Source organism: Vicugna pacos, chromosome 6 (genome assembly GCF_048564905.1).
Source record: "Vicugna pacos chromosome 6, VicPac4, whole genome shotgun sequence".
NCBI lineage: Eukaryota > Metazoa > Chordata > Mammalia > Artiodactyla > Camelidae > Vicugna > Vicugna pacos.
Window position 1 is genome coordinate 22,304,793 of NC_132992.1, and position 27,376 is coordinate 22,332,168.

Here is a 27,376-nt window from a genome sequence, read left to right on the forward strand (position 1 = left end):
TTCTTTTTCTTGGACTCCTTAAAATTTTCTACATATAAGATCATGTCACAAAAAGTAACGGTTATAGTCCTTTCTTTTTGATCTAAATGCCATTTATTTCTTTTTCCAGAACCTCTAGAATAATGTTAAATAGAAGTAACAAGAGCAGATGTCCTTGTCTTGTAACTATTAGTGGAAGAAAAGCACTTAATCTGGAACCACCAAGTGTAACATTAGCTATTAGCATCTAAGGATGCCCTTTAGCACATTTAAGAAGTTCCCTTCTATTCTTAGTTTCTTGAGTGTCTTTATCATGAAAGGTGTTGAATTTCATTAAATGGTTTTTTTCTGTGTATATTGAGATAATTATGTAGTTTTTTCCTCCATTATTCTATGAATGTGATATTGGTTTTTGGATGTTAAACCAACCTTGCACTCTTGGGATAAATTCCACTTGGTCATGATATATAATCCATTTTACATATTGCTGCCACACTCATTTATGATCTCCCACAATCAAAGGGACACATGCACAAACTCACACACACCTCTGGCTGCTCTGGCCCCAGGTAGGTGTTACACTGGCAGACCCTGGCCCTGGGATTGCCCTCTGATGGGATATCATCTGATGATATCTCCTCAGGGACATTCTTGCCTCTGCCTCTCATGTACTTGGCTTTATTTTGATTCTACAGTTTCTCCATTTTATCACAAACTCTTTTGTTTCGGTGATAATGATGTTATCTACTGCCTTGAGTAGGAAAAACCTGCCCTGTTTCTCCTTTACTCCTCACACAGAACACCCCTGACACTTCTGGTCACCAAATGAGTGGGATTTTCTCTCACATCAAGCAATTCTCTGCAACACCAGCTGAGTGTTCTATAATTCAACTCAATTCTGAGAGGATCTACCTGGAGAGTAGATCTCACAAGTTAAGGGATCAGTCCCACAAGACTGTCTCCACTTCAGATGCCAATTGCAAGTCCCAGGTTTCATCTGTATTTCTGACTAACTAGCTGTAAATCAGTGTTCCTACGACCCTCTCCTTGGGTTCAGTAATTTGCTAGAATGGCTCACAGAACTCAGAGAAATACTTACTTGCATTTAACAGTTTATTAAAGGATATGATAAAGGATACAAACCTCATCCCCCGGAGTGGGCTGTGCTGAGGCTCAAAGCCATACCTGGTGTGAGTGTGTGTGTGACTGTCTCACCCCCTAGCCCCCAGACTAGCTGCTCTTTCCCCAGGACGTCCCATCAGCCCCACCCCAATCTGGGTGAGAGGGCTGTGACTGGAGCAGCTGTCAGGTCCCACCCACAGGCTCTGCGTGGATTGCACAAGGCTCTTCCTGCAGCCAGTGGGCCCCTCCTGGGCCAGGCCCAGAGACAGCCAGGGGTGACAGGAAGTCCCTGTAGGCTGTCTTGTCATCAGTCCTGGCCTTGGGCTGACACGCTGCCCTCTGCCCAACACAGGTGGTGGCAACGGGAATGATGAGCAAAGGGCAACCTGAGAGACATTTTCCTGATCGAGCTGGATTTATCGCAACAATGCAAGAAGGGTTTTTAGAAAACTTGCACATTTTATTTAACAATGTATAGATTAAATGAGAATAGTAATATAAAGTAATATAAAAGTAATTGCTTGATAAAATTCAACACAGATCCAGGATTTATGAAAAGCCCTGAATTAGGAGTAGAAGGGCATTTATTTAAGCTGGGATAGGGTCTCTGTAATGGTTAATTTTATGTCAACTTGGATGGGTCACAGTGTCCAGATATTTGGTCAAAGAGTATTTTGGATGTTTCCATGAAGGTGTTTGTGAATGAGATTAACATTTAACTCAGCAGACTTTGAGTAAAGCAAATTATCCTACATAATATGGATGGGCCTCATCTAATCAGTTGAAGGCCTTAACTGAAGAGAGACTGACCTCCCCCAAGCAAGAAGGAATTCTGCCAGCAGATGGCCTGTGGCCTCAGGCTGCAGCTCCTCCCTGAGTCCCCAGCCTGCCAGCCTTCTCTGCAGATTTTGGACTCAATTCACAAAGCCTCCACAACTGGGTAAGCGAAATTCCTAAAAGTAAATCCCCACATCCCGCCCTCACCTCTCTCTTTTGTTTCTCTGATGAACCCTGACTAATACAGTGTCCATTAAAAGAAAAAAATTGCCTGGGGCTCATTCTGTTTCTGTGGTCCCGGAATCCAGGCAAGATATAGCTGGTCCTCCACAGTCAAGGTGTTGGCTGGGACTGCGATCAGCTCAAGGCTCCCCTGTGGAAGGATCACCCCCAAGCTGACATATGTGGCTGCTGGCAGGACTCAGGTCCCCATGGGCGGTCAGCCCAAGGCTGCCCCCAGTTCCCTGTTGCCAGGCCTGTCCCCAGGGTAGGTCACAACATGGCAGCTGGCTTCTTCAAAGTGAGCATCAAGAAGCAGCAGAGAGGAAGTCTAAGGGACATTCTAGTGAAAGAAAATGACCCAATTCTGTGACAAATCAGATTCAGAGGTGTAAGGGAGATGAATGTCCACAGAAGACTGTGAGGGTTGCAGCCTGAAAGAAAGGTGGAGGTGAAAACCATGAGGTGCTTAGGAAAGACGTCTGGCCTTTGTAGTGGGTTTGGTTGGAGAAACTGTCCTCCGGGTGAGCTGCCTCTGAGAAGCTGTGCTGTGTGGCCACAGGAATGTGCACTTGGATCCTCAGTCTGGCATTTCTGAGAACTAAAATGGGGGAATGCTCTGGAAGACTGGAGAAACCGGTGCTGAGGTGCGCAGCTCTTTGGAGGTCGGGCCCAGCTGTGATTTGGAAAGACATGAGAGGAGCAGGGAGAAAATGACGAGGCTGCCAGAGCCCGCAGATGAGATCCCAGAGACTTTTAGCACCTCCCTCTCCACCGCATGTAAAGAAAAGGACACTGAGGATGCGCCGGACCTTGTCCAAGTTCACACGGCAAGCCCACGGTGAGTCGGACACTCACTGTTTTAGGCTGTCTTGTGGTCACTACCCTTCTTTTAGGAACAGTACCCATGTGTGGGTAAGGAACTCTCCTCCACTCTCAACCTGCAAGCTTAGGTCTCTGATCAACCACCCCAGCACAGGGCTGTGGTTGTTGCTCGACCTGGCCAATCAGAGCAGCACACTGCATGGAGACTGGCGGAGGGATGAGAAGTTGACCAGCCAGAGGGACACCAAGAGACTTTTTTAAGGCTACAGAGGTGGCTAATTTCTCCCACCGGAACTGAACCTGGCAGATGTGAGGCTGAAGGGCTGAAGTGAGTGTTCCCATCTGCCCTAAGGTGGGAAGAGCCTGTCTGAGGATGGAGGCAAGACAGAGGTAGCCAGGCCCAAGGATGGGGAGAGACACTGGGTATGTCAACAGTACTGAGTGCAAATTTAAGTCAGTCCCCCCCAGACCACTCAATCATTTGTTCCAATATGTTCTTCCTGCACCCCACCCATTTTAGGGCTTAATTTACTTGAGCTGTGGTTTCTCTCACTCACAATCATGAATTCTAATACACAGGGAAAGAAGGTTTAATGGGAAGTAAAGTTTTGGACTCAGAACCCTGAGGTGGAAGGAAAATCAAACCAGAGAACAGGCTTTTGCCATTGGGCAACCAATAAAGACTTTCAGGATCAGGCATATACCTTAGAGTAACTTGTTCGCATGTGCACCAGGAGACACATATGAGTGGCGGCACTGTTTTTGTTACCAAAAAGCTAAATCCAAATGCCCATCAACAGGAGAGTGGAGAAATAAATTGCAGAATACTATACAGCAAGAAAAAATAATGAACTACGGTTTTTGCACATTGATGTGGATGAATTTCAAAAACACAATGTTAGGTGAAAAAAAAATATGGTTGCATTTGGATTAGTACCCGAGTATCCAAAAGTTAAATATTTATATTTATATTTAATATATAAAAATTTATATAAAATTTAGTTTTACATTCATATGTAGTAAACATAAAAGTTGAGAAAGTGATAAACACAAAATTCAGATGAGTTGTTACCCTTGCAGGGAGATGATGAGTACAGAGAGGCACACAGTTGCTTCAGAAGTATTGACAATATTCTGTTTCTCAGGTGGGGGTGATAGTGGTGGTGAGTACATGGGTATATGTTTTATTACTTTTTACATCATATATGAGATACATCCTTTTGTATTATGAAACATTTCATAATAAAAATAAATGAAAGACTTAGGATCAAACCCCCAGAGGCTGTCACAGCATGTGGTTAACAGGATGGCATCTCCACATCTGAGTGGGCAGCTCTGTGTACAGCAAAGCCCCAGCCCAGGCCACCTGGAGAACCACATGCTGCACCACCCCTCATGCTGCCAAAACCCACCTTTGGAGGCAGGACAGGGCCCTAATGATCCTCAGTCCTGATGTAAAGCTCCGGTAGCTGCTGATTGGCTCATGTGCCACAAATCAAAAGGCCTAAAGAATGTCTCCTCTTCTTATAGAATCTAGAACAGCTGAATCTGTGGTGCAACTTGGGCCCCACCTACCCACAGCTGAGAAGGGAAATAAACTTGCTTATAACTGAGGAAGTTCCTGGGACTCAGGACTTCTAAGGCAAAAATGAGGAAAGTCTCCAGGAAACCAAGAAAGGTTTGTCACCCTTCCTAATAACTGGCCTGGGGCTGTTAGCAAGGGCAGAGAAGCAGAAAGCAGGCTGAACTGACGCTGCGCAGGTGCGGGGAGGTAGAGAAAAAACCCACCCTACGCTTGACGTTTAGCAGTACTAACCCATCCACTAGTACAACATGACGCAGTCGGTGTCTCCGGCTGCTACCAATCGGAAAAGCAACGTGTCCCCTCGTGGGAATGGACAGGGGAAAGCAGGAGTGCACGTCTCTCTCTACTCGGCAGAGAGGAAGATTTGAAAGGACGAGCCAGAAGTATTTGCCTCCTGTGAGTGCTTCTCCTTCGGGTGTGCAGAGGGATCGGGGTTGCGGGAGAGAGCTGGAGTTCAAATTCTGGTCTGTGTGCCTTGAGGTGATTATTGAGCTTCTTTAAGTCTGTATTCTCATTCATCTCGAAAAGGAGACAACAATAACCACTTCACAGCCCTGCTGGAAGGATTACACAGAATATTGCTTGTGTAGAAATTGACATAGTATCTGATACATAGCAGGTACTTGATAAACGGTAGTTGTTATTTAAAAAAAAATTTTTATCATCATTCTAGAGACCGACCTGTATCCTGATTGTGAGATGGAGCACTTTTATTTACATGAGTGATCGTTGGTTACTTTATATAATGCTTTGAAAAGCCGGCAATTCACTTCTTCTGAGCCGTGGCTGCAGTTCACAAAGCGGCCACCAGAGGGTAATGTTGCCAGATGATTGTTGCCAAGACAAAAAGGCGAGGAATGGTGGGCGCCAAGTGTGCATAGCACGCTCGTTATTCTGTAAACCTTTCCACCTTTTAAGCTAATGTTGCAACCTTAAATATTAATTAGTAACCAGCATTTACATGTATATTAAAAAAAAGACATGATTCAGAGCAAAACTCAAAGACATAAATGCCTAGGTAAAGCCCCTAAGATGGATAAGGTTTGCTGTATTCAGGCAATGGAATATTAGGCGGCTATGAAAATGAACGCTCTGTCTACATACAATGTGGGTGGGCTTCATAAACATAATCTTGAGTGTAAGAAAGTAGGCATAAAAGAATGATACTGAATGACTGCATTTGTATGAAATTACAAAATTGGTAAAATGAACTCCAGTATTAGAAAGCAGGATAGTGTTTACCTTTGGGGATCAGGAGACTGGTGATTGGAAGGAAGCATAAGGTAGATTTTTAGGAGACTGGTTGCATTCTGTCTCTTGATCAAGGTGTCGGTTCTGTGGGCGTGTTCAATAGTGAAAATTCATTGAACTGCACACTTTTTAAAATTGAAGTCATTGGTTTACAATGTGTTACTTTCTGGTGTATAGCATAGTGATTCAGTTATACACAATATATTCCTTTTCATATTATCTTTCAATGTAGGCTATTACAAGATATTGAATAGTTCACTGTGCTACATAGTAAGAACTTGTTCATCTATTTTATATATAGTAGTTACTATCTGCAAATCTCAAACTCCCAATTTATTCCTCCACCTACCCCTTTCCTCACTGGTAACCATAGGTTTGTTTTCTATGTCTATGAGTCTGTTTCTGTTTTGTAAATAAATTCATTTGTGTCATTTTTTAAAATTCCATATATAACTGATATCATATGGTATTTTTCTTTCTCTTTCTAGCTTTCTTCACTTAGTATGATGATCTCCAGGTCCATCCATGCTGCTGCAAATGGCATTGTTTTATTCTTTTTTATGGCTGAGTAGTATTACATTTTGTGTGTGTGTATAAACACCACTACTTCTTTATCCAATCCTCTGTCAATGGACATTAACATTGCTTCCATGTCTTGGCTATTGTAAATAGTGCTGCTATGAATATTGGGGTGCATGTATCTTTTCAAATTAGGCTTCCTCCTGATATATGCCCAGGAATAGGACTGCTGGATCATAGGGTAATTCTATTTTTAGTTTTTTAAGGAATCTCCATATTGTTTTCCATAGTGGCTGCAACAAATTACATTCCCATCAACACTGTAGGAGGGTTCCCTTCTCTCCACACCCTCTCCAGCATTTATTCTTTGTGGACTTTTTAATGATGACCATTCTGACTGGTTTCAGGTGATACCTCATTGTAGTTTTGATTTGGATTTCTCTGATAATTTGCAATATTGAGCATTTTTTCATGTGCCTATTGGCCATTTATACATCTTCATTGGAGAAATATTTGTTTAGGTCTTCTGCCCATTTTTGGACCAAGTTGTTTGTTTCTTTGTTATTCAGTCATATGAGCTGTTTGTATATTTTAGGAATTAAGCCTTCATCAGTCGCAACATTTGCAAATATTTTCTCCCATTCCATAGGTTATCTCTTCATTTTATTTATAGTTTCCTTTGCTGTGCAAAATGTGTAAGTTTTATTAGGTCCCATTTGTTAATTTTTTCTTTTATTTCTACTACCTGAGTAGACTGCCCTAGGAGAACATTGCTAAGATTTATGTCAGAGAATGTTTTGCCTATATTTTCTTCTGGGAGGTTTATAGTGTCTTGTCTTATGTTTAAGGCTTTAAGCCATTTTGAGTTTATTTTTGTGTATGGTATGAGGGAATGTTTTGACTTCATTGATATACATGCAGCTGTCCAATTTTCCCAATGTCACTTGCGAAGAGGCTGTCTTTTCTCCATTGTATATTCTTGCCTCCTTTGTAGAAGATTAATTGGCCATAGGTGTGTGGGTTTATTTCTGGGCTCTCTGTTCTGTTCCATTGGTCCATATGTCTGTTTTTGTGCCAATACCATGCTGTTTTGATCACTGTAGCTCTGTAGTATTGTCTGAGCTGCACACTTCTGATTCATGCACTTCTCTGTATGTATGTTGAACTCCAGTTAAGAGTTTATTTTCAAATGCTGGAGATGCCAGCATCTGTAGGGCAGGCTGTACTAGTCTTCAATTTGTGCCCAGCACTGAGCATTTCCATCACTCTTCTTGGTCCACAATCCCTGCCCAGTGGCCTCAGGCAGGAGGGTGTGACCAGGACTGGCTTATCAAAATATGTCATCTCCTTGGCACTGGGAGTTGGCCCAGGGTTGGACGCTGACCTCAAACAAGCCCATCAGAGCCCTTCCCTAGGATAAAGGTACCTGGTTAAAAAAAAAAAATCCTCCTCCCTTGATGTGGGGCTTGCTAAGCTTGGGCTGCTAATGACTATAGCCTCTGCAGGTAGAGGGGGACTGTCTACATTAGAAGAGAACGAGGTCCAGGGCAAAGAGAAGCAGAGGAAGGGGAGACGGAACAGGACAGAGAAAGAGTCCTGCTGCGTTGACTCCCAGGTTCTATCCTTTCTCAACTTCCCAGGATCTTTGTTTCTCAATTTTGTGAGTTAATCCGGCATTTTCCCAGCTAGATGAGGCAATACATTGTGGTTTATGCTTAAGCTTGCTCCTGATACCTACAATGTAAAGAGTCCTGACTTATCCACTGAGCAACTGGGTGGATGACAGCACTTACTGATGTGGGCAACAGGAAGAAGAAGAAAATTGTCTTCTGGAGAAAGCGTGACGATCGCGAATCCATCTCATCCAGGAAGAAGATGAGTGCTTTCCTGTATGGCAGGAAGTTTCACAAGCTGACGTTGGTGTTTCTCCATGATCTTTATCTACACCAGGGATGGTGATTAGCCCCCAAGGTAACAATGTGTAATCACTCCCCTAGCGAGGGTTCAAATTGAGACTTAATCTTTTTCATTGTTAATCTATTTGACTTGGAGCCTCCAATTAATCGAGCTTAGAAAGATGTCTTTCCATCCTGGATTCCTGCCGTCGGTGATAACCACAAAACACCCAGGGAGGCTTGCTAGTCCAAAGAGGTGGGTCCTGGCCATTAAAATCCCTGGGAGAGGAAACTGGACAGCCTCCCTTCAGCCAAGGTTTTCTGCAGACTCTTCGGGTAGTTTGGCTCTTGGTGCCACATGGTGTCACTGTTGACGCACAGGCAATCCTAGCAACACCTGAGTCCTGCCCCCGGCTCTTGTCCTGAAGCATTGATGACGATATCCAGGTGCTCCAGCTACTCTGGGCTTGTCCTCTTTGCCCATTGCTGCACGAGCTGGGTAGGCTGACCGTAGACCCCACCAGCCTCTACCGCCTGGTCTGTCCCTCCCGGGGGTGGGGCTGCGAGGGCTTCGCAGAGCGCATGCCCACAGGCCCCACTCCCCTGGGGCAGCTCTTGCGCTGGCCGCCCGCCATTTTCCTGGCTCAGACCCACCCTGGATTCCTCAGCTCCCGACGCTCGCACCAACCCACAGCCACTTTCCCCGAGGTCTGACAGGCCGGGGTGGCAGGGTCCGGAAGGCTTTCTTCGCAGCAGCTTCAGCTCTACACTGGCCGTGAGCTCTCTTCCTTTCGCCATTTCTGCGCTCCGGCCCCAGGAATGAGGGAAATTTTAACTCGAGACAAGCCCTGTCCCATTTCCAGCTCTGTGATGAAGACTTCCTGTGGGGGGAGGAGGGGCAGGGATGGGGGTCCGGGGCTAAGTGCACCCCCCTTAAAGCTGGTGCTTGAAGGAAAGTTAGGAAGATGTCCACCCTGCCCGTCGAGGGATAAGACATTCATGTGAATCAGTTCGGGTATTCAGCTGGGTTACTGAAGCCACACTTTCAGTCACGGGGATTGGGCGGGAAAGGGACTAACGTTGACTGCAGCCCACTGTTTGCTGGGTGTTCATTCTCACACTTCCACAAAGTCAGCATCATCATCATTCACCTTGTTTTACAAATGAGGAAGCTAAGGCCCAGAAAGGTGGGGTACTTGCCAGTAGTTTGCTCTGGAGCTGTGGGAACCCCTTCCTGCCCCGCAAACCCACGCCGGCTCCTCAGGGGGCTCACTCCATCCGGAGTGGGACTCAGGACTACCCGAGAGGGACCCAGACTTCTGTGTCTCTCCTGATGTCACCCGATACTTTCCTTCTGGACCTGTAAGGAGATACTCTAATGGATTATTACTTGCCTGTTGCCATGGCTGGAGATAAATCAACTGCTTTTGATAAAGCCCCATCCCCTCTTTTGAGCAAAATGAAGTGGGGTTTTGTTGCCTGAAACCAAAACGCCTTCAGGAGAGCCTGCCCACAGCTGACACGGTGACAGCCATGCGCCCTGGGGGCTTGCCAGGTGCCACTGGACCCTGAGCGTCAGACGCCTGGAACCAGTTCCTGAGGTAAATATGCAATAATGTTATTTTCCCCAATATCTGTCCCCAACTATACACTGACAAATCCTCCTTTCCTACTAGATGCAGATATTTGAGAAAAGACAGTCCTTCTAACAAATGAGACCATAGCCAATGTTCATTTAAATAACACACAATATTTGTATGTGTTTTATTTTTTGTGAATTTTTTTCTTTTTTGTTTCCTAAAATTGAAGTCCTGCAGGTGCACAGAATGCTTATTGATTCCTTAGTGGGTGGGTATAGCCCAGTGGTAGAGCGTGTGCTTAGCATGCGGGAGGTCCTGGGTTCAGTCCACAGTACCTCCATTAAAAACAAAAGTCGTTAGCTTCCAAAACCTTGAGTCACAATATTGCCCTACACAATTAGTTCACTGTGCCAGGAGCCAGTTTCAGAATGTGATGTAATTTTACGTAAATACCAACGGGACAATTATTATGGAGTGGCTTGGTATCGCTGGTCTATTTGACAATCCCTTTCTCTGCATGGTTTTCTCCCTCTATTTCTCAGTAAGGGGGCTTTCTTGTTGGGAAACTAACTTCCTTAAAGAACCTGCCCCTGGAAACTGAGGATGCCTATTTTCTTTTAAATCTGTAGGAGTTCCCACATTCTAAACGATTATTTTAATTTAACAAAGCACCCTGCCATTTTAACCATACCATGGAAAATGCCTTCTCTTTATCAATGCTTTTTGCAATAAAAAAGAAAAGCAATACAGCTTAAACTTATACACTGCTGTTTGTTGATTATATCTCAATAAAATTGGAAGGAAAAAGATTTAATTAGATTTTTAAAAATCAGTCTTTTATCCACTTTCTGGGGACCATTATTTTTAGGACTAATCAATGCAAAGTGAAACCAGGAACAGCTGAAATTTCACATGGTAAACTTCTAAAGAATCATATCTTGGGGATAAAAAAATGACCTGGCGAAAAGTAGACTTGTCACAAAAGAAAATTCACAAATGTGAAGTTACTGAAGGAAACCAGATTTGCTCTCAAATACGCTGCTCTGCGTGTTGATTATTTTGAGTTAAAGGCACTTAAAAAAGCAGCAGATACAGAAGGGTACTCTTGACCTTTTTTTTTTTTTCTTTTTAATTCCTAAAAGCTGGAGATGAATCTACCCTGTGTAAGATGCCTTCCCTCTACCAGGAGAAACAGAACATTCTTAACCGCCCAAGACGGGGAGTTGAGGCACAAGCAGACCTGGTTAAACGCACCCTTATCTTCCTCATTATGTGCTTTTCCACAATGTACTGCCCTAGTGCTGCTGCTTTTCTGGGCTGATGAGGGTGAGGAGTTGTCTCTGCCAATTAACTTCTGTTCTTCCTGGCAGAGAGGGAAGGAAATGTATGTCCTGCTTTTAGGCAAGTAAGAGGAGAGCAGCGAGCTTTTCTTGTATCTGCTGCTTCTTAATTGTCTTCAGCTCAGAAGAATCCTTATGCCGAGTAACATACTTGGGAGTGAAGGGTATGAATTCTGCTACCTTTTAGAACAAGCAGAAAAATGACACTTTACACACATCTCCCCAAACACATGACTCTGGTCAGTCAGACTTCGGGCCTGGCTGCTGCTTGATTTCTGATAGGGCTCGGTGGGCCAGAGACTGTCCCCACTGGAAAACCACAGCCGCAGAAAAGAGTCTTTAAATGGGGGAGGTTAGGGGGGTGTCCCTGAATAGAGAGGATGCTGGATCACTCAGAGTTGACACCCAGAGAGACAGAAAGATGGACGTTTTGAAGGTATATTTTAAAACACTTGTGAACAAAAAGAGGATTTGGTTTTTGTTTTTACTTTTGTATTTGTTTTTACCATGGAGCTTTGACATATTCTCTTTAAGCTGCCAGGCACCGTATCTATCAAACTAAAGGAAGGCTGAAAATTAGAGGCAGAGTAAACTATTAAATTCCCTTCTGGCTCATGGTCCCATCATCAGCCCCAAACACCAGGCTAGGGGATTATTTTCAGGGCTCAAAAGAGAGATCTGGGGGTGTCAGCCAAGAGCCGGGGAGTGGCCTCACGCTCCCAGGATAGTGAGTCCCCACCAGGGGCTTGCATGGCCTCAGCCAGCTCACCTCCCCACTGACATATTGAATGTCACACTTCTAAAAATAGCCCTGAGCAATGAGGAGCTGTCTCTGAGCCTGGATCCAGCTCGGAAATGCAGCTCTTCCCTGACGGAGAGCCGCCTCACGTGGGCGTCATTCTAGCTCCCTGCTTGCTTCTCACACAGCACAAGAATGTTGTCTCCATCATCGGCCCAGATTGTTTGAAATATATGGGACTCCTTTAGCTAAGCCCTGACTTCCTCCACTGCCTTCATGGTTCATCAGGCTTATTTATCCTCAGGAGGAATCCAATGACATTGCTTTAGCTTTTCTGCAAAACTCCCTTGAAATTTCCCAAGGATGTTCGCTCTTTGCTTTGCTGTTAAGGACCAGCCCTAGTTCCACACGGCTTGTTCTGAGCCCCAGAGCGATAGACGTGGCTGGAATGGCTCTCCAGGCCTCGGAAGGCCAGCCAGGCCTGGAAACTAATGTGTTTGTCCCGCAGAGCCTGCAAGGGGATGAGGAAGACAGCATGTCAGGGAGAACCGTCCGTGAGCTGGAGCACACACAGGTCCTGGAGACTCCCAACCTCCCACCTCTACTTCCCGTGGCCCCGGGGGGCTCTCAGGTATGTCTGTGTTCCTGGGGAGAGGGTTGCTGGCCCCTTGGATCCTACCCTCGCTTTCCTGACTCTGAATAATATCACCAGCGTCGCTGCAGAGTTAAGAGGTTGTGTTTTTGTTCATTTCTTTCTCTTGTAGGTGAGTCCCTTTGGCCCCACCTCATCACCTACCTGTCCTTACCTATCTCTGTGCCCCAGAGGGCTGTTAACTAAAATAGCGATGACCTGTGACTATGTGCACTCTATGTGCTAGGGAGGCACTGGCACCTCTATTTGATGAAGAAACTGGGGCTCAGAGTGGGGTTAAGTTCACACAGCTCGCCGATGGGAGAGCTGAGATGGGAGATGTTTCTGTTAAGGTGATCCTGAGAAGATGGGTCAAGGTCCTGCAGGTGAAGGACCTAGCAGACCGCCTGGCACATAGCAGATGCTTAGTCTGTGCCATTCAGCAGAGTGGCAGGGCAGGGCCAGAAGTGTCACCACATGTGGCTTAGACGGAGTTGGAGAGAATGTCCCAATTTGGTCTCCCTCATGGATGCCCCCTATTGGCCAGTGAAGAGAAAATCTGGAATAAATCTCACCTGGTCAATGTGGGAGGCTACAAAACATTGAACAGTGTCTTTATCAGTGGATCCAGATCTGCCTGCTGTCTTCTCCACTGGGTGGGTGTGTGATCTTCCTGTCGGCTCTCAGCAATGCCATGGGTGGGGGAACAATGTTCTTGTGCCCCTCTGGTCTCTGCAGCCCTGGCACTAGAAGCCTCCTGACAAACGTGGAGGAGGCCGCCAGAAGGCCACGAAAGCCTTTAAAACACAGTGATTCAGTATCTGTAGGAGTGCTGTAATCATGAGGGTGGTTGAAAATATGGGCTGTGCAATCAGGCCAGAGCTTCCATAACTTTCCCTGTCACTTGCCAGCCCTGTGACCTCAGACCAGTTCCTTAATCTCTTCAGACTTCAGTTTCTTCACCTGTCCACGGTGGGGGAGGGGGGCGGGAATCACATGAGGAGCAAATAACATGCTTAGCAGAGTGTCTGGAGCACACGAAGCCAGAACCAGGATGACTATTGTTGTGACTTTAGGATCATTTCTCCCCTTCTGCACCATCATCCCCGTGCCTGACATGGTTCACGGATGAGGCTGTGCCTGTTGTCCTGTTTCAGCAGCCTAAGGGTAGATCAGGAAGGCCACGTGGCTAGGACAGAGGCAACCACACAAAGACACTGTGCTTAATATTTTTATTTTTATGTTTGCAAAAGTAATTTCAAAAAGCATCTGGAAACAGAAGGGAAAAACCCACCATAATGCCATTAACTCGGTACAATAACTATTCCATTTCAGTCTTTTTTTCTCCTTAAATAATGTGAATATGATTGTGCTTATAATTCTTAGATGTATGCCTGGGGTTTTTTTTTCTTCCCTTAACCTAAAATCGTAGCCATGAATTTTTTCTAGGTTGATACTTTAATTTCATGATTGTCATGCTAATGGCTGAATAATATTCCAATTAATAACTGTAATTTATAAATATTTATGGTGAAATGTCAGGGTTTATAGGTGCTTTATTTTTGCAAACTTCCATGGAATTTCTCAGAAATTTGTCAATTGGTCATTCCCTAAGACCTTTATAAAATATCTGAACAAGATAAGAAGAATCACAGTAAGCTTTGCAGAAGGTGTAGCATTAGGGGGGTTTGGGGGGGCAGGGTCGTGTATGGGGGGAGTGTGCATGCATTCGGGGACAGAGGAATCCTCCATCACTTACATGGCAAATTTTGAGGGAAACACAAGGACCCACCAATCTTCAAAGAGTTCCTCGTCTGCCCTCCATGTTGGTCCTTCGAGGGTTTCCCTCCAGAATCACCCGTAGATTATACCTTTGCCTTTCTAGGGCCCCTCAGAGGCTGGCATTACTGGTTAGTACACTGTCATCCAGCAATACTTCAGCAAAAATTAGTTTATCAGATTCGTTTCCAGAGTTACCATTTCCTGCACGGTATTTGTAGCTATCTCTTCCTGTGGCTTGTTACGTGTCTTCCGTCTCACAAGACCAGGAACCACATCTGAAGCATTTATTCATTCATTGAACAAATATTTACTGAGCTCCCAGTGTACACCTGGTGTTGTTCTAGAAGTGGGAGACAGAGCCCTGAGCAGGTCAGACAGGATACAGATCTCTTGAAACTTACATTCTAGTGGGGGAGACAGACAGTGACTAAATACATGACTGTTTCTATGTCAAAGATTTCAGAACAAAATATGTGATAGAGGGTGACTGGCAGTAGGGAGGTAGGTAGGATGGTAACATTGAACCAAGATCTGTATGATGAGAAGACTGATGGAAAAATGTTCCAGAGAGAGCAAGTTCTAAGTGCAAAGGCCCTGAGGTGGGTGCAAGGTTGGTCTGTTCTAGAAACAGAGAGATGAGTTCCTGGAGAGCAGGGAACAGGGGAAAGAGGACGTAGTCAGAGCCTTCTGCTGGCCCAGGTGCTGCAGAAAGCAGCTTTGGGGTTGTCCCTAAGTAGCAGAGGGAGCCACTGGAGGTTTTTCATTTGAGGGTCGACTTGATCTGATTTATGTTTTATACCGATCACGTTGTCTGGTCTGTGGAGAATGGATTGCCTGTGGGACAGGAGGGGAAACAAGGAGACAAGTGAGGAGGTGTTTGCTGTGGTTTAGGAAGAAATTGTGGCTTGAATAGAAGTGGACAGATTCTGGATTTTTCTGGAGGTAGACCTACTAGGACTTGCTGATAGTTTAGATGTGGAACGAGAACTCAAAGATGCCTCCTACGTTTTTGCCTTAAAAAACTGGGAGGTACCCCTTATTCAGCTGGGGAACACCAAGGTAGAGATCGAGGGGGCTGGAGGTTTCTGCGTTGGACATTTTTAACTTAAGATATATAGACATCTGAATGGAGATGTCAGGTGGGCAGTTGCAAATACAAGTCTGGGACTCAGGACATAGGTTGGGGGGATAATCAGTTTGAATACAGGAAGCAGAATATAGATGGTTTCTAAAGCCATGATGCTGGATGAGATCTCCAAAGAATGGGGGACGAGACAGAAAGGAAGAGGAGGAAGTCCGCCCTCCTGCTCTCCACCTTCTTCCATCTGGCAGAAGCAGAAAAACCATCAAAGGAGATTGAGGAGGAATAGCCAGTGAGGTTAGAAGAAACCAAGGAAGCCAAGAGACTTTGTCTGTGAACATCCCATGCTTTTATCAGAGTAGGTTGTCAGTAAATATTTTCAGGAAGCATAAGCTTCCTGCCTACTTATTAGCACCTTTGCAGCCACTGGTGCAGACCTGGGACGTTGAGTGATGGTTGGCTGGCTCGCTGACTGGCTGCTGGCCTCAGAGTGCTTACGGCTTCCCATTATCTGTGCCATCAAGGCTGATATCTCTGCCTGGCTCCAGAGGCCCGGTGAAATCAGGCTCCACCCCAGCTCCTTTCCTGCTCCTGCCTCACACCCTGTGGCCTGGCCCCCACCCTCCCTACCTGGCAGACTCACCCTACTCTGTGCGGCCTACAGGGAGCAAGCAAGCTCATTCCCACCTCTTCACCTGGATTCTGCTGCATCCCCTCCTGGAGGGCCCTCCCTTCAACAATCCTGCTGCCTTTCCCGGCCTGGCCCAGATTTCAGGCTCAGCTCAGGTCTTAATCTCTCCCCTTTCACTCTCCATGTTGGTACTTGAAGGATTTCCCTTGGGACCACCACTGTGGATTACACCTTCTCTCTCCAGGTTACCGAAGCCCACTGGCCATCCTCTGCCCCACCCTGCATCTCTAATCCATCTTACTGTGATGGTTCTGCCCCAAAATATGTCTTGAATCCCATCATTTGCCCCCATCTCTGCCTCTCACCCTTGCCTAAGTCACCATTTGTTTCCCATCTGAACCACTACAACTCATCTTCCCACCTCCAGTCTTGCCCTGTCCAGTCCCCAAACAGTAGCCGGAATGATCTGACTCACATACCTTCTCTGCTTAAGACCCATCAATGGCATCCAGTCTCCTAAGAGAAAATACCAAATCCTTACCCGGATTTGGTATTTTCAAAGCCGCATGTGATCCAGCCAACTGCGCACCTTCCCAGACACTTCTCACCTCATCACTCCTTACACACGGCGCCCCAGACACACACATTTAGTTTCTAAACACAATAGCTTTTCCCACCTCTCAGCACCTTGCACGTGCTGTGACCGCAGCCTGGAAGGATTAGCCCAGCAGAGCTAATTCCAATTGTCTGCTAGGTTTAGCTTAAAGGCTGCTTTCTCTGAGAGGGCCTCCCTGACTTCTTCCCCAGTTGAAATCAGGCACTCTCTGTTACTGTTTTTTAGAGCACCTGTTCTTTTCCTTGATAAGACTTACCGCAGTTTATGATTAGAAATTGCTTTGTATTTATTTGTTCGTGGTCTAGCACCTCCACTGGACACAAGTGCAGGTACCACACCTTTTTTGACACCCAGAACTCTAGCACAGTGCCTGGCACTTAGTAGGTGCTCAGAGATCATTGTCATCACTGAACGAAGTTTTTCCTCACTTCTCCAGCCCATACTGGCCTTTAGGTTCTTGCTTTCCAAGTCCACTTAGTTAGTTCTTCCCAATCTATTTGTCCTGTAGCAAAAATAATAAAACCAGCAATAGTTATCACAATTTGTTAAGGTTTATTGTATGCTGGGGTCTCCATGCCGTTTACATATACACGTACAGAAATTCTCTAGTCTTTACCTTAATCCTGTGAAATAGGTACAATTAACCCAATTTTGCCGATTAGGAAAATGAGTCTCAGACAAAGTAGTTGCTTAATGCTCCTCAGCTAGTTAGTGCCACAGCCAAGATAGGAATGCAGGCCTCTGACTCAAAGTTCTTACTCTCTCCTCTGCATTTGTCTGTGTGGGTGTTGTCTCCAACTCGTCTGTGAAATTTTGTTTGTAAGCATTTGTTGGTGGCCTCTTTGGCCCTGGTGGTTTTGTTTGTCTGTGTTTTGCATCCTCCACCTGTGGACAGCAGGTGTTCCCTAACCACCTGCCCTTTGTGAAGTATGTCAGTGGGCAGGTGAGAGCCACACAGGACAGAACATTCCATGTTTCTGTCAAAGTTGCCCTGACAGGTGAGCTCTAGAACTGGGTCTAAGAAAGGTAGTGCTGATGGCCATCCATGGAACCCAAATTATGGGGGCCCAAAGGCCCGTCTTTCCCAAGTATCTCCCTCACCAGGCCAACTTGGCTCTGCCCTGCCCTCTCTTCCTGCCTAGTGGAAGTCCCACCATAAGGGTCGCTTACATTTGGCAACATAGGTTGGCCTGGCCTCCAGAGGTCCTCTCACAGGTACTTCAGGCAGCTGACAGGATTAGCAAACTGTCCACTGAATCAGGGCCATGGCGGGATGGACAGTAACAGAATCTCAAAGCTGAAATAGATCATCTGGAGAGCAGCCTTTTTACTAGATCATCATACTAGAGGAATCTCCTGCCCAGTGGAGGACTCTCGCAGGCAGTAACCCCTTGCATAATTCCAGCAATAGAAACCTCTTACCTCCCAAATGACCAAGTTCTTTCTTACACTGAAGCCAAATCCACCCACCCACACAGGCCCCATTTCCACCATCAGATGTAACACAACATCAGTCTGATTCTTTACTGTGCTCGACAGCACTTTTCATTCCCAAAGCTAGCTTCCATATTCAGCAGTTTCAAGGTGCTACCATTTTGGGCTCCGGCATCCACTTCAGTCAAGTGCTCAGTGAACCATGGTTTTGACCCCTTCCTGGTCCCCATGTGGATGTTTCAGTTGAACAAGAGGAGGATTGGGGTGGGGGGAGGGTATAGTGCATGCTTAGCATGCACAAGGTCCTGGGTTCAATCCCAGTACCTCCATTAAACCAACCAACCAACCAACCAACCTAATTACCTCTCCAAAAGAAACAAGCAAACAAACAAACCTTAAAAAGAAGAGGAAGGAAGGAAACTTACTTAAAAAAAAAAAAAAAAGGAGGATCCAGGCAGTGAGCAGTGGGCCAGCTGCTTGGTGGGAGGAGGAGAGGGCCTCCCAGCACCTGAGGGAAAATTCTTCCCCTGGGTGGACCCACCTGCCCCTGTCCTCGCTCACTGCTTTCCTGCGACTCTCAGAGTACAGGCAGGAGAAAATACGTCTGCAAATATCTGGCACAGTGGTCTGGCATGTAGAGGCACAAAATAAATGTGTTTTCTTTCTATTCCTTTATTATACAATAATTTTTAACTTAACATATAATAACTGAATCTATTTAATATGTAATAATTATGCTCTCTTTTAAAAATTGGTTTTTGTGTGTGTGTGTCTTTTTTAAAAAAAATGGTTTTCTGACTATAAAGAACATGTAATATATGTTTAGTATAGACATTAGGAAATTTTAAAAGTTTACTAAAGAAAAGAAACATTGACAATATCGCTATCCAGAGATAACCTCTTGAAACCTCAATATATTTCCTTTCAGCCTTTTTTCTAGGCATGTATATACATAGAAATTGAATTTGTTTATATGTACATATATTTATACATATAAAACTGAGCTCATATTTTAAAACATGTCTTTTCCACCTAATAGCAATAGTGATCATTCCACCTGCCACTAAAAAAAAGATTTTAAAAATGGCTGTATAATATACCATCATATCATCTATGTGTTTCCAATTTTAATGCTACAAATATTACCCAAAAACCCAGAAAACATGTTATTAATATCCAAACTACAATGACTCCTCTCTCCTCCTTGCCAGGTTGGCAGAGAATTCAGTATTTCCTCAAGATTTCCCTCCAAACATCCCAGACAATCCCCAGACTGTTGTCCTTGTCTGTGAGGCTGTTCCCCCATCACTTGTCTGCTGACTCTTGACTTCTCTGTAAAAGCCTCTCTGCTGATTTGCCCAGGCTAAGGGATGCACCTGCCCCATCAGAATCAAAGAGGCAAATCTTCCAGCAAAGTTACCTGGTTACCAAGTGTCACTTGGTAATGATACAGCTCAGTCTACACACACAGGGAGCTAGTTCCCCCAAAATAGATTTATGGTAGCAAGGTGAATAAATACAAAGGAGTTTCAGCATTATCCCTGTGCCGTAACTTCCAATAAGCTAATTCCTAATACTGAGCCCAAGACACTGGTCCAAACTTTGCTCATCCTTAGGGGGCCTTTGCTCTCTCCCATTGTCTTTCCTTGCCACTTGACCTCAGTGGGTCTCGAGGGTCTCTTTGGTTCATCATATACATTTCAATAACTTGAATCCCCAACTGGAAGTGATCAGGGTCCCAACCTCATTCACCATCTTCACCCCCCCACCCCACAAGAGGCTTCTCTGCTTCTACGTAAATTTGTGGATGCAACTAGATTTCTAAGGGAGAATGCTACCTAGCTCCATTCAGCGATGTCTGAGGCCCGAGTGCCACGGCTATATGAGGGAGAGGGGATGACTGCTGCTTGGATCCAGCAGTGGCTCCTAAGTCATCGCATTTGTTAAGCCAAACAAACACAGCAACAATAAAAAGCAGTTACAGGAATAATAATAAATTGAACATCTTTGAGGATTTGTGCAAGAGTTTATGTTTTCTTTCGTTGCATCTCAGTTTTGTGTCTTACTTCCTCACTAATGATAGTAAAACAATAACCAGTTAGATTATATTTACATCTGGAATTTATTTTAATATAAAGAGTGAGGTATGGAACCAGCTTATATTTTCTCCAAGGAGGAGAATGATTATTTTTTCAAAAAATGGTTTTTTTCAACATAATATTAAATAATTCATCTTTCCCCTATTAATTTGTAATGCCGTCATTTTCTTTTTTTTTTTTACATTTTTATTGATTCATAATCATTTTACAGTGTTGTGTCAAATTCCAGTGTTCAGTACAATTTTTCAGTCATACATGGACATATACACACTCATTGTCACATTTTTTTCTCTGTGATTTATCATAACATTTTGTGTATATTTCCCTGTGCTATACAGTGTAATCTTGTTTATCTGTTCTACAATTTTGAAATCCCAGTCTATCCCTTCCCACCCTCTACCCCGCCCCCCCCCCCGGTAACCACAAGTCTGTATTCTCTGTCCATGAGTCCATTTCTGTCCTGTATTTATGCTTTGTTTTTGTTTGTTTGTTTGTTTTTGTTTTTTAGATTCCACATATGAGCGATCTCATATGGTATTTTTCTTTCTCTTTCTGGCTTACTTCACTTAGAATGACATTCTCTAGGAGCATCCATGTTGCTGCAAATGGCATTATGTTGTCGGTTTTTATGGCTGAGTAGTATTCCATTGTATAAATATACCACATCTTCTTTATCCAGTCACCTGTTGATGGACATTTAGGTTGTTTCCATGTTTTGGCTATTGTAAATAGTGCTGCTATGAACATTGGGGTGCAGGTGTCATCCTGAAGTAGATTTCCTTCTGGGTACAAGCCCAGGAGTGGGATTCCTGGGTCATATGGTAAGTCTATTCCTAGTCTTTTGAGGAATCGCCACACTGTTTTCCATAGTGTGTAATGCCGTCATTTTCACAAGTAAATTTCTTATTTATTTTCCCTGAGGTTTATCTGTTTTATTTTTTATTGCCATTGTGTATGTGATCTTGCTTTCCCTTGTGGCTACGATTTTTATAGTAAAATGTGTGATTTTTGTGTGTTTATTTTCATAATCAGCCTCTCTTATTATATCCTAAATTCAAATATACATACTTATATAATTTTATATTGATACATTCTCTTTATAGTTCTCCTCGTAATGACTGCATAGAATTTAATCATAGGAACATTATTACTGTAGCTACCAATATTGAGCATTTGGGTGATTTTTCACTTCTTCAGCATCAAAAATTTAGATACAATTAACATTGTTAAGCATGTAACATTTTTTCCTTCAGTGTGAGTTTCTAAGAGTGGAATTACTTAGGCATAAGTAATTTTGTAGTTTTTTTTGGATAACTACTGCTGCACATTGATAAGTACTGAGGGAGGTTGGATTTGACTATGGTAAAGGAGGGTAAGCGGTTGGAAGCAGGGGAGTTGATGAAGAGTCCCAAGAATATGGGTTAGAGAAAGTAACAGATCTTGAAAAGATGCCCAAGATTACTAATAGTCAGGAAATGCATGTTGAAACCACAACAAGGGACCATTTCATGCCCACTGGCTTGGCAAAACTCAGAAAGTCAGACACCCCTTGGTATTCCCCAGTGGGAACTCTCTTACGTGACAGTGGCAGTGTAAATCAGTAAAAATTCCTTTGGGGAACAGTTTGACATTATCTAGCAAAATTGGGGATAGTATATCTTTTAAGCCAGCGATTTTTACTCCCAGGGGCATACATACTAAAGAAATGCAACATGTACAGGAAAACTTATAGTAGGACTCATTGAATCTAAGGCGTATCATTCACTAAGGGAAAATACCACCACTTAAAGGATTACATATCATCATTTTTAATAAGTATTCCATAATTCAGATATATTAAAATGGGAAAAAAAACCACATGCCTTTCAATTGATGAAACATGATAATAGCAAAAATTTAACAGCTTAAATGTCCATGGCACAAAAATGGGTAAATCGTGGTTGGTTCATAGCTGTGAAAATGAATGAGCCAGATATACGCCCATGAATATAGGCAAATCTTATAAACGTAATATCAAGTGAAAAATAAGTTTACTGCAGAATACTTTTCCTTTATATGATATTACATATGAAGTTTAAAACATGCAAAACAATTGCAAACACAGCTTAGAAATACATACATATTTAGAAAAAGAGTCAAGACAAGCGTGGGAGTAATAACTACGAATTCAGGTTGGCAGTTATCCCCAGGAAGGGAGGGGGGCAGTGTCTAGGTGAGGGGCACACAAGTAGACTCCAACTCTTTACCAATGTTTTTAAGCTGGGTAGTGGGTTTAATACAGGAAAAAAAATGGAGCATGAGAGGATAGCCATGTCCCAGGTCTCGGTCAGGTCCCTGGGATGCACCCTGCCAAGTGAGGGTCCTTGGCTTCATGCAGGAAAGAATTCAAGAGCAAGCCACAGTTGAGTAAAAGTAGATTTATTCAGGGGGGAAAAAAAAGGAAAAACAAAAAAAGTTAAAATAAAAAAGTAGATCCACTCCATAGACAGAATGCAGACTGTCTCAGAAGGCAAGAGGGAGCAACCACGAGCTGTGGGGTTGTTAGTTTTTATGGGCTTGGAAATTTCATATGCTAATGAGTAGAAGGATTATTCCAACCACTTTGGGGAAGGAACTGGGCCACCACCCTCTTTTGGCCTTTTATAGTTAGCCTCGGAACTGTCATGGCACCTGTGGGTGTGTCATTCACCATGCTAATACATTGCAGTGTGTATAATGAAGCTCAAGGTCCACTGGAGGTCGAGTCTCCCGCCATCTTGGGCCTCAAGGTCTATTGGGAGTTGACTTTTCCCGCCAACTGGTGCTAATTTCTGTGTCATTCCTTGAATGGTTGTGCCCTGCCCCCTTCCTTCCTGTCTCAGATTCATGGGTGTTCACTTTATTATTCTCTATACATTTGGAATATCATAAATATTGCTTACTACTTTTATAAATGAGAAATTAACATTAGAAGCTAAGCAGGGAAGGTGTGCTTTTCTGGGAGACTGTTTTATTTGGGCAAGAAAGCAATCTCTTTGACCTTGAGTTGCCCCCACCTCTCTTCCTTCTCCCTGCTTGATATTTTGGGTTAAAAGTTCATCTTGATGGCCAAGTGTTGAGCTCATTTGTGAATTCTTATCCAACTTGCGTAGGATGCAATTCCCATTCTCTTGTAGTCTTTTTCATGCAGGAAAATGGACCTGGGGCATGAGGAGGGCCATATCCCATGTCTTGGTGGAGCCCCTGGGACATGACCTGCCCCGTGTGGATTCTTGGCTTTGCACAGGAAAGAATTCAAGTGCGAGCCACCATTGAGTAAAGGTAGATATATTTAGAGAGATACGTACTGCATAGAGTGAGGCAAGAGAAAAGCAAGGAAAGAGGTGTGGGAATTGGGTGCTCAGGTTAAAGTAAAAGTAGGTACACACTCCATAGACAAGAGTGCAGGCCGTCTCCAAACAGTGGCGAGGGGTGGGGGTGCAGAGAGGCACCGCGGTTTTTATGAGCTCAGTGGCTTCATATGCTAATAAGTGGAAGGACCAATCTAACTAGCTGGAGAAAGGGGCTGGGATTCCCAGAAAGTTGGCCATTTCCCACTCTTTGACATTTTGTGGCTAGCCTTGGGACTGTCATGGCACCTGTGCACATGTTTTATTCACCATGCTAATGTATTATAGTTGGCGTATAATGAGGCTCAAGGTCTACTAGAAGTCAAATCTCCCACCATCTTGAGCCTCAAGGCCTACTGGGGCTTGAATCTTCCACCATTTTGGTGAATCTTCCACCATTTTGGTGTTAAATTGCTGTCATTCCTTGAGTGGCTGTGCCCTGCCCCCTTCCCTCCAGTCCCTCTGAAGCAAAAACAAAAGGCTGTCCTGCCCCTGGGGCCCCTAGATTAGGCATTCAGAGATATTTACTCCCTAATAGGCAGGGTCAACGCCCCTACTCAGCCTGGAAGTAGTTTCAGAAGATGGACCTTTGCCCCTCTGCAACCCCATAAGATTATGGGAGTAAAATCTCTGAGGGGGGAATGAGACAGGAGGGAAGGGGGCAGGGCACAGCCACTCAAGGAATGACAGCAATTTAACACCAAAATGGTGGAAGATTCAACTCCTAGTTGGCCTTGAAGATTAAGAGGTTTGACTTGTAGTAGACCTCGAGCTTCATTATACGCTTATTGTAACAGCATGATAAATAACATGTCCACAGGCGCCATGACACTCCTAAGGCTAACTGCAAAGGGCCAAGAATGAGCCATGGCTCAATTCCTGGGAATCTCAGCCCCTTCCCCAGGGCAGTTGGAATGGTCCCACCTGTAGGCAAGTGAAGCTGCTGAGCCCCTAAAAACTGACGACACCACACCTAGCAGCCCTTTTTCGCTCCCTCCCCTTCGGAGATGGCCCTGCACTCTGTCTATGGAGCATGTACCTACTTTTACTTTAACCTGAGCACCCAATTCCCACACCTCTTTCCTTGCCTTTCTCCTGCCTTACACTCTATGCAGTATGTATCTCTCTAGATAAATCTACCTTTACTCAACGGTGGCTCGCGTTTGAATTCTTTCCTGTGCGAAGCCAAGGACCCACACCTGGTGGGGCATGTCCCAGGGGCTCAACCGAGACCTGGGACACGGCCCTCCTCACGCCCCACATCCGTTTTCCTGCATCACTTTCATATGGTGACAAAGATGACCAAAAATACCTCAAAGATTTACTCTTCCTTTGAGTTCATAATCCAGAGAAAAGAATAATCCCCTTTTCTTCCCCCCACTTCTCCCCTCCCACATATCATCCTAAAAATAAAAAGGAGGAGGAGGAGGAGGAGATCTCATGGTTCCTGAACAAATCACTGAGTCTAAGGGACGGGAATGCTGACAGGCCACACTGGTCAGGGGCCCACCTTTGAGTGGGAGGAAGATTCCCCACAACTGACAGTTCCGTAAGATCCCAAAGGAAAGGGGCTCTCTCTTATTGGGGGGAGGGGAAAGGGATGCTGGCGGTCATTATGTCCACTGCACCAGAATCCCACATGTAGACTCAGTCACCCCTTAACCTCAGAATTGTCCCATATAGATTTTGTCAGTATACTCCAAAATAAAATCAGAAAACAAGTTATTTTGCCCCCAAATAATTATAAAACCTAAGAGTAATGATAAATACAAATAATTATAAATTCCAGGTCTGGCATACCAGGTATATCTCTGCTTCAGAAAATATTTCCCAAGAAAGTTAGAAATAAGGTAGCCAATCATCCTAGTTTGCCCTGGACTCTGGTCTTAGCACTGAAAGTCCTTTGTCCCAGGAAACCCTCAGTCCTGGGCCAACCCAGGTGGTTGGTCACTGTGAAGAGTCTTCAGTTATTGTTTGCAGCATACAGAAACTGAGGGCTCCAGGCCAGGCGCAGAGTCCTTCCCTGCACTCTGGTGATGAAACTCTGTATCACCAGAAAGAGGACAAAACGCCCCCACTCCCTCCCCACCACCACACCCATACAAGGCAAGCGCAGAGGGAGCAGGGAGGTGTGGCTTCCACGTGATGGGAGATGTCTGCAATGCTCCCACGCATTGGACATGAGGCCTGAGTCCAGCCTCCCATCGTCCTCTCAGGACAGATCTGCAGGACGCAGTCGGCAGCAGGAGGCAGCTTTCCTGCACTGCTGGAGGCTCCTGCCCGTCTCTGTGCCCCACAGCCTGGAGGTCCCTTTCTTCTGCCTGTGCTTGGGTTACCCATGTTTTCAGCCTCACCCATGTGCTGCCTCGATTACAGCAATAAGACTGCAGAGTCAGCCCCAAGGGTGGCCCCACCCACCCTGTCACCCAGGACACCCTTTGTCCCAGTGCCTCCTCTCAGGCCTCAGTCCAGGCCTGGGCCCTGGAGCCCATCTGCCGTCAACCAGACAGAGCCTGTAGGAGGCTGGGCAGGGCCGAGGAGGGCAGCCAGGCGGGACTGGGCCTCCCAGAAGTCACCACTGTGTCAGAGACAGCTCAGCCACTCTCCACTTCCTTGGTGCAAATTCCTGATCACTACCTTAAAATCAACCAAACATCGCTAAAAAAAAAATCTAGCAGGAAAAGCAGGGCTGAGGCTCGTGGGGACAGCTGGAAACGGGTCTTTAGGGTCCTGTTCTAGGCCACCCAGGGGCGAATGATGCTAAACCAGTCTTTGGTGACAGGACTTTGTCCTCCTGAAGGTTCAGGTTCTTCCCCCAACAAGAGCACAGGTGCCTCCTTCTCCCAAGTAAACACATGCTCACACATGATATGGGGGCAGGGGCGGGGGAGGGAAGTTGCCGGCCCTGGATCCCAGGCCACAAGCTCTGTTTTCGTATGCCCACCCCCACACCCTCTTCATAGGGTCTCCTGTCCCTTTCACCAACTCTCAGCCTATTTTCGTCATATTTAGCTCTTTCCTGACCATACACTTGGCTGCCCCTCCTTTCTAGCACTAAACACACTGCCTTGACAGCTTGCTGTCGATCATATTGCATTCAGAAAGACCCTGTGAATCCCCCATTTATTCTCATTCTGAGCTGATGCCCAAGCAAGGTGCGGCTTCGGTCAGACCCCAGAAGTTAGCAGGAAAGGGCCCTGAGGCTGCCGTTTCTATGATCTCAACATGGCTGTGTCTCAGACTCACCTGAATTGATGAAAAGATACAGATGCCAGGCTCCACTCCTGGGATTCTGGACTGACTCAGTCCAACCTCCCGTTTTACAGAAGAGGAAAGTGAGGCCCAGAGAGAGGGAGCCATTTGTCTTGATGGCACAGCAGAGCTGGAACTGGAGCCCACGACTCCTGGCTTCTGGTGCAGTGCTCTGCCCACCACAGCACGCTGCCTTCTCGAACACGAATGGACGCCGACCTTGAAACCAATCTGGAGCCAAGGCCTTCCTCATCCTTGCAGGTCCCCATCCAACCCAGGACTTGATATGACGGCCTCTCCTGCCAACATCGCCGGGTCCCCGTCTCCCCTGCTCTGAGATGGTGGAGAGGGGCTCTCGGGAAGTGACTGCAGAACCTTGACTCAGGGCCTGGAACCGGATGGAACCAGAGGGGATTTATGTTCCTCTGATAGAACCCAGTTGGGAACCAAATTCAGTCTAAAGACAGAGTGCCAGTGAATGGGGTAGACTAGAACCATCAAATACAGTTCTTAAAACAACAGCACCAGGACAAACCTGGCCCTGTCGAGTTAGCCCAGAGCTGAACTTGCTATAAGACCCACCTAGCGTTCTCCTCGTGGTGTCTGGAGTCCCTCCTCGAGCCCTGGCTGAGGGGCTGACTGCAGGGCATT

General features: G+C 45.3%; 1 protein-coding gene across 2 annotated transcripts in view; it reads left to right on the plus strand.

Moving 5' to 3' along the window:
- The first annotated feature begins 9,146 nt into the window (after positions 1-9,146).
- The window catches only part of PLA2G4E (phospholipase A2 group IVE), a 59,733-nt gene continuing 41,503 nt past the window's right edge, over positions 9,147-27,376 (plus strand). The window contains exons 1-2 of one of the 2 annotated variants that reach the window (XM_072962618.1): positions 9,147-9,773; positions 12,340-12,462. In XM_072962618.1, the coding sequence (XP_072818719.1) occupies positions 12,367-12,462 (96 nt within the window). In that variant the 5' untranslated portion in view covers positions 9,147-9,773; positions 12,340-12,366. Of the gene's footprint in view, positions 9,774-12,279; positions 12,463-27,376 lie in introns of those variants that run through there. The other variant, XM_015237166.3, reaches the window with a different exon arrangement.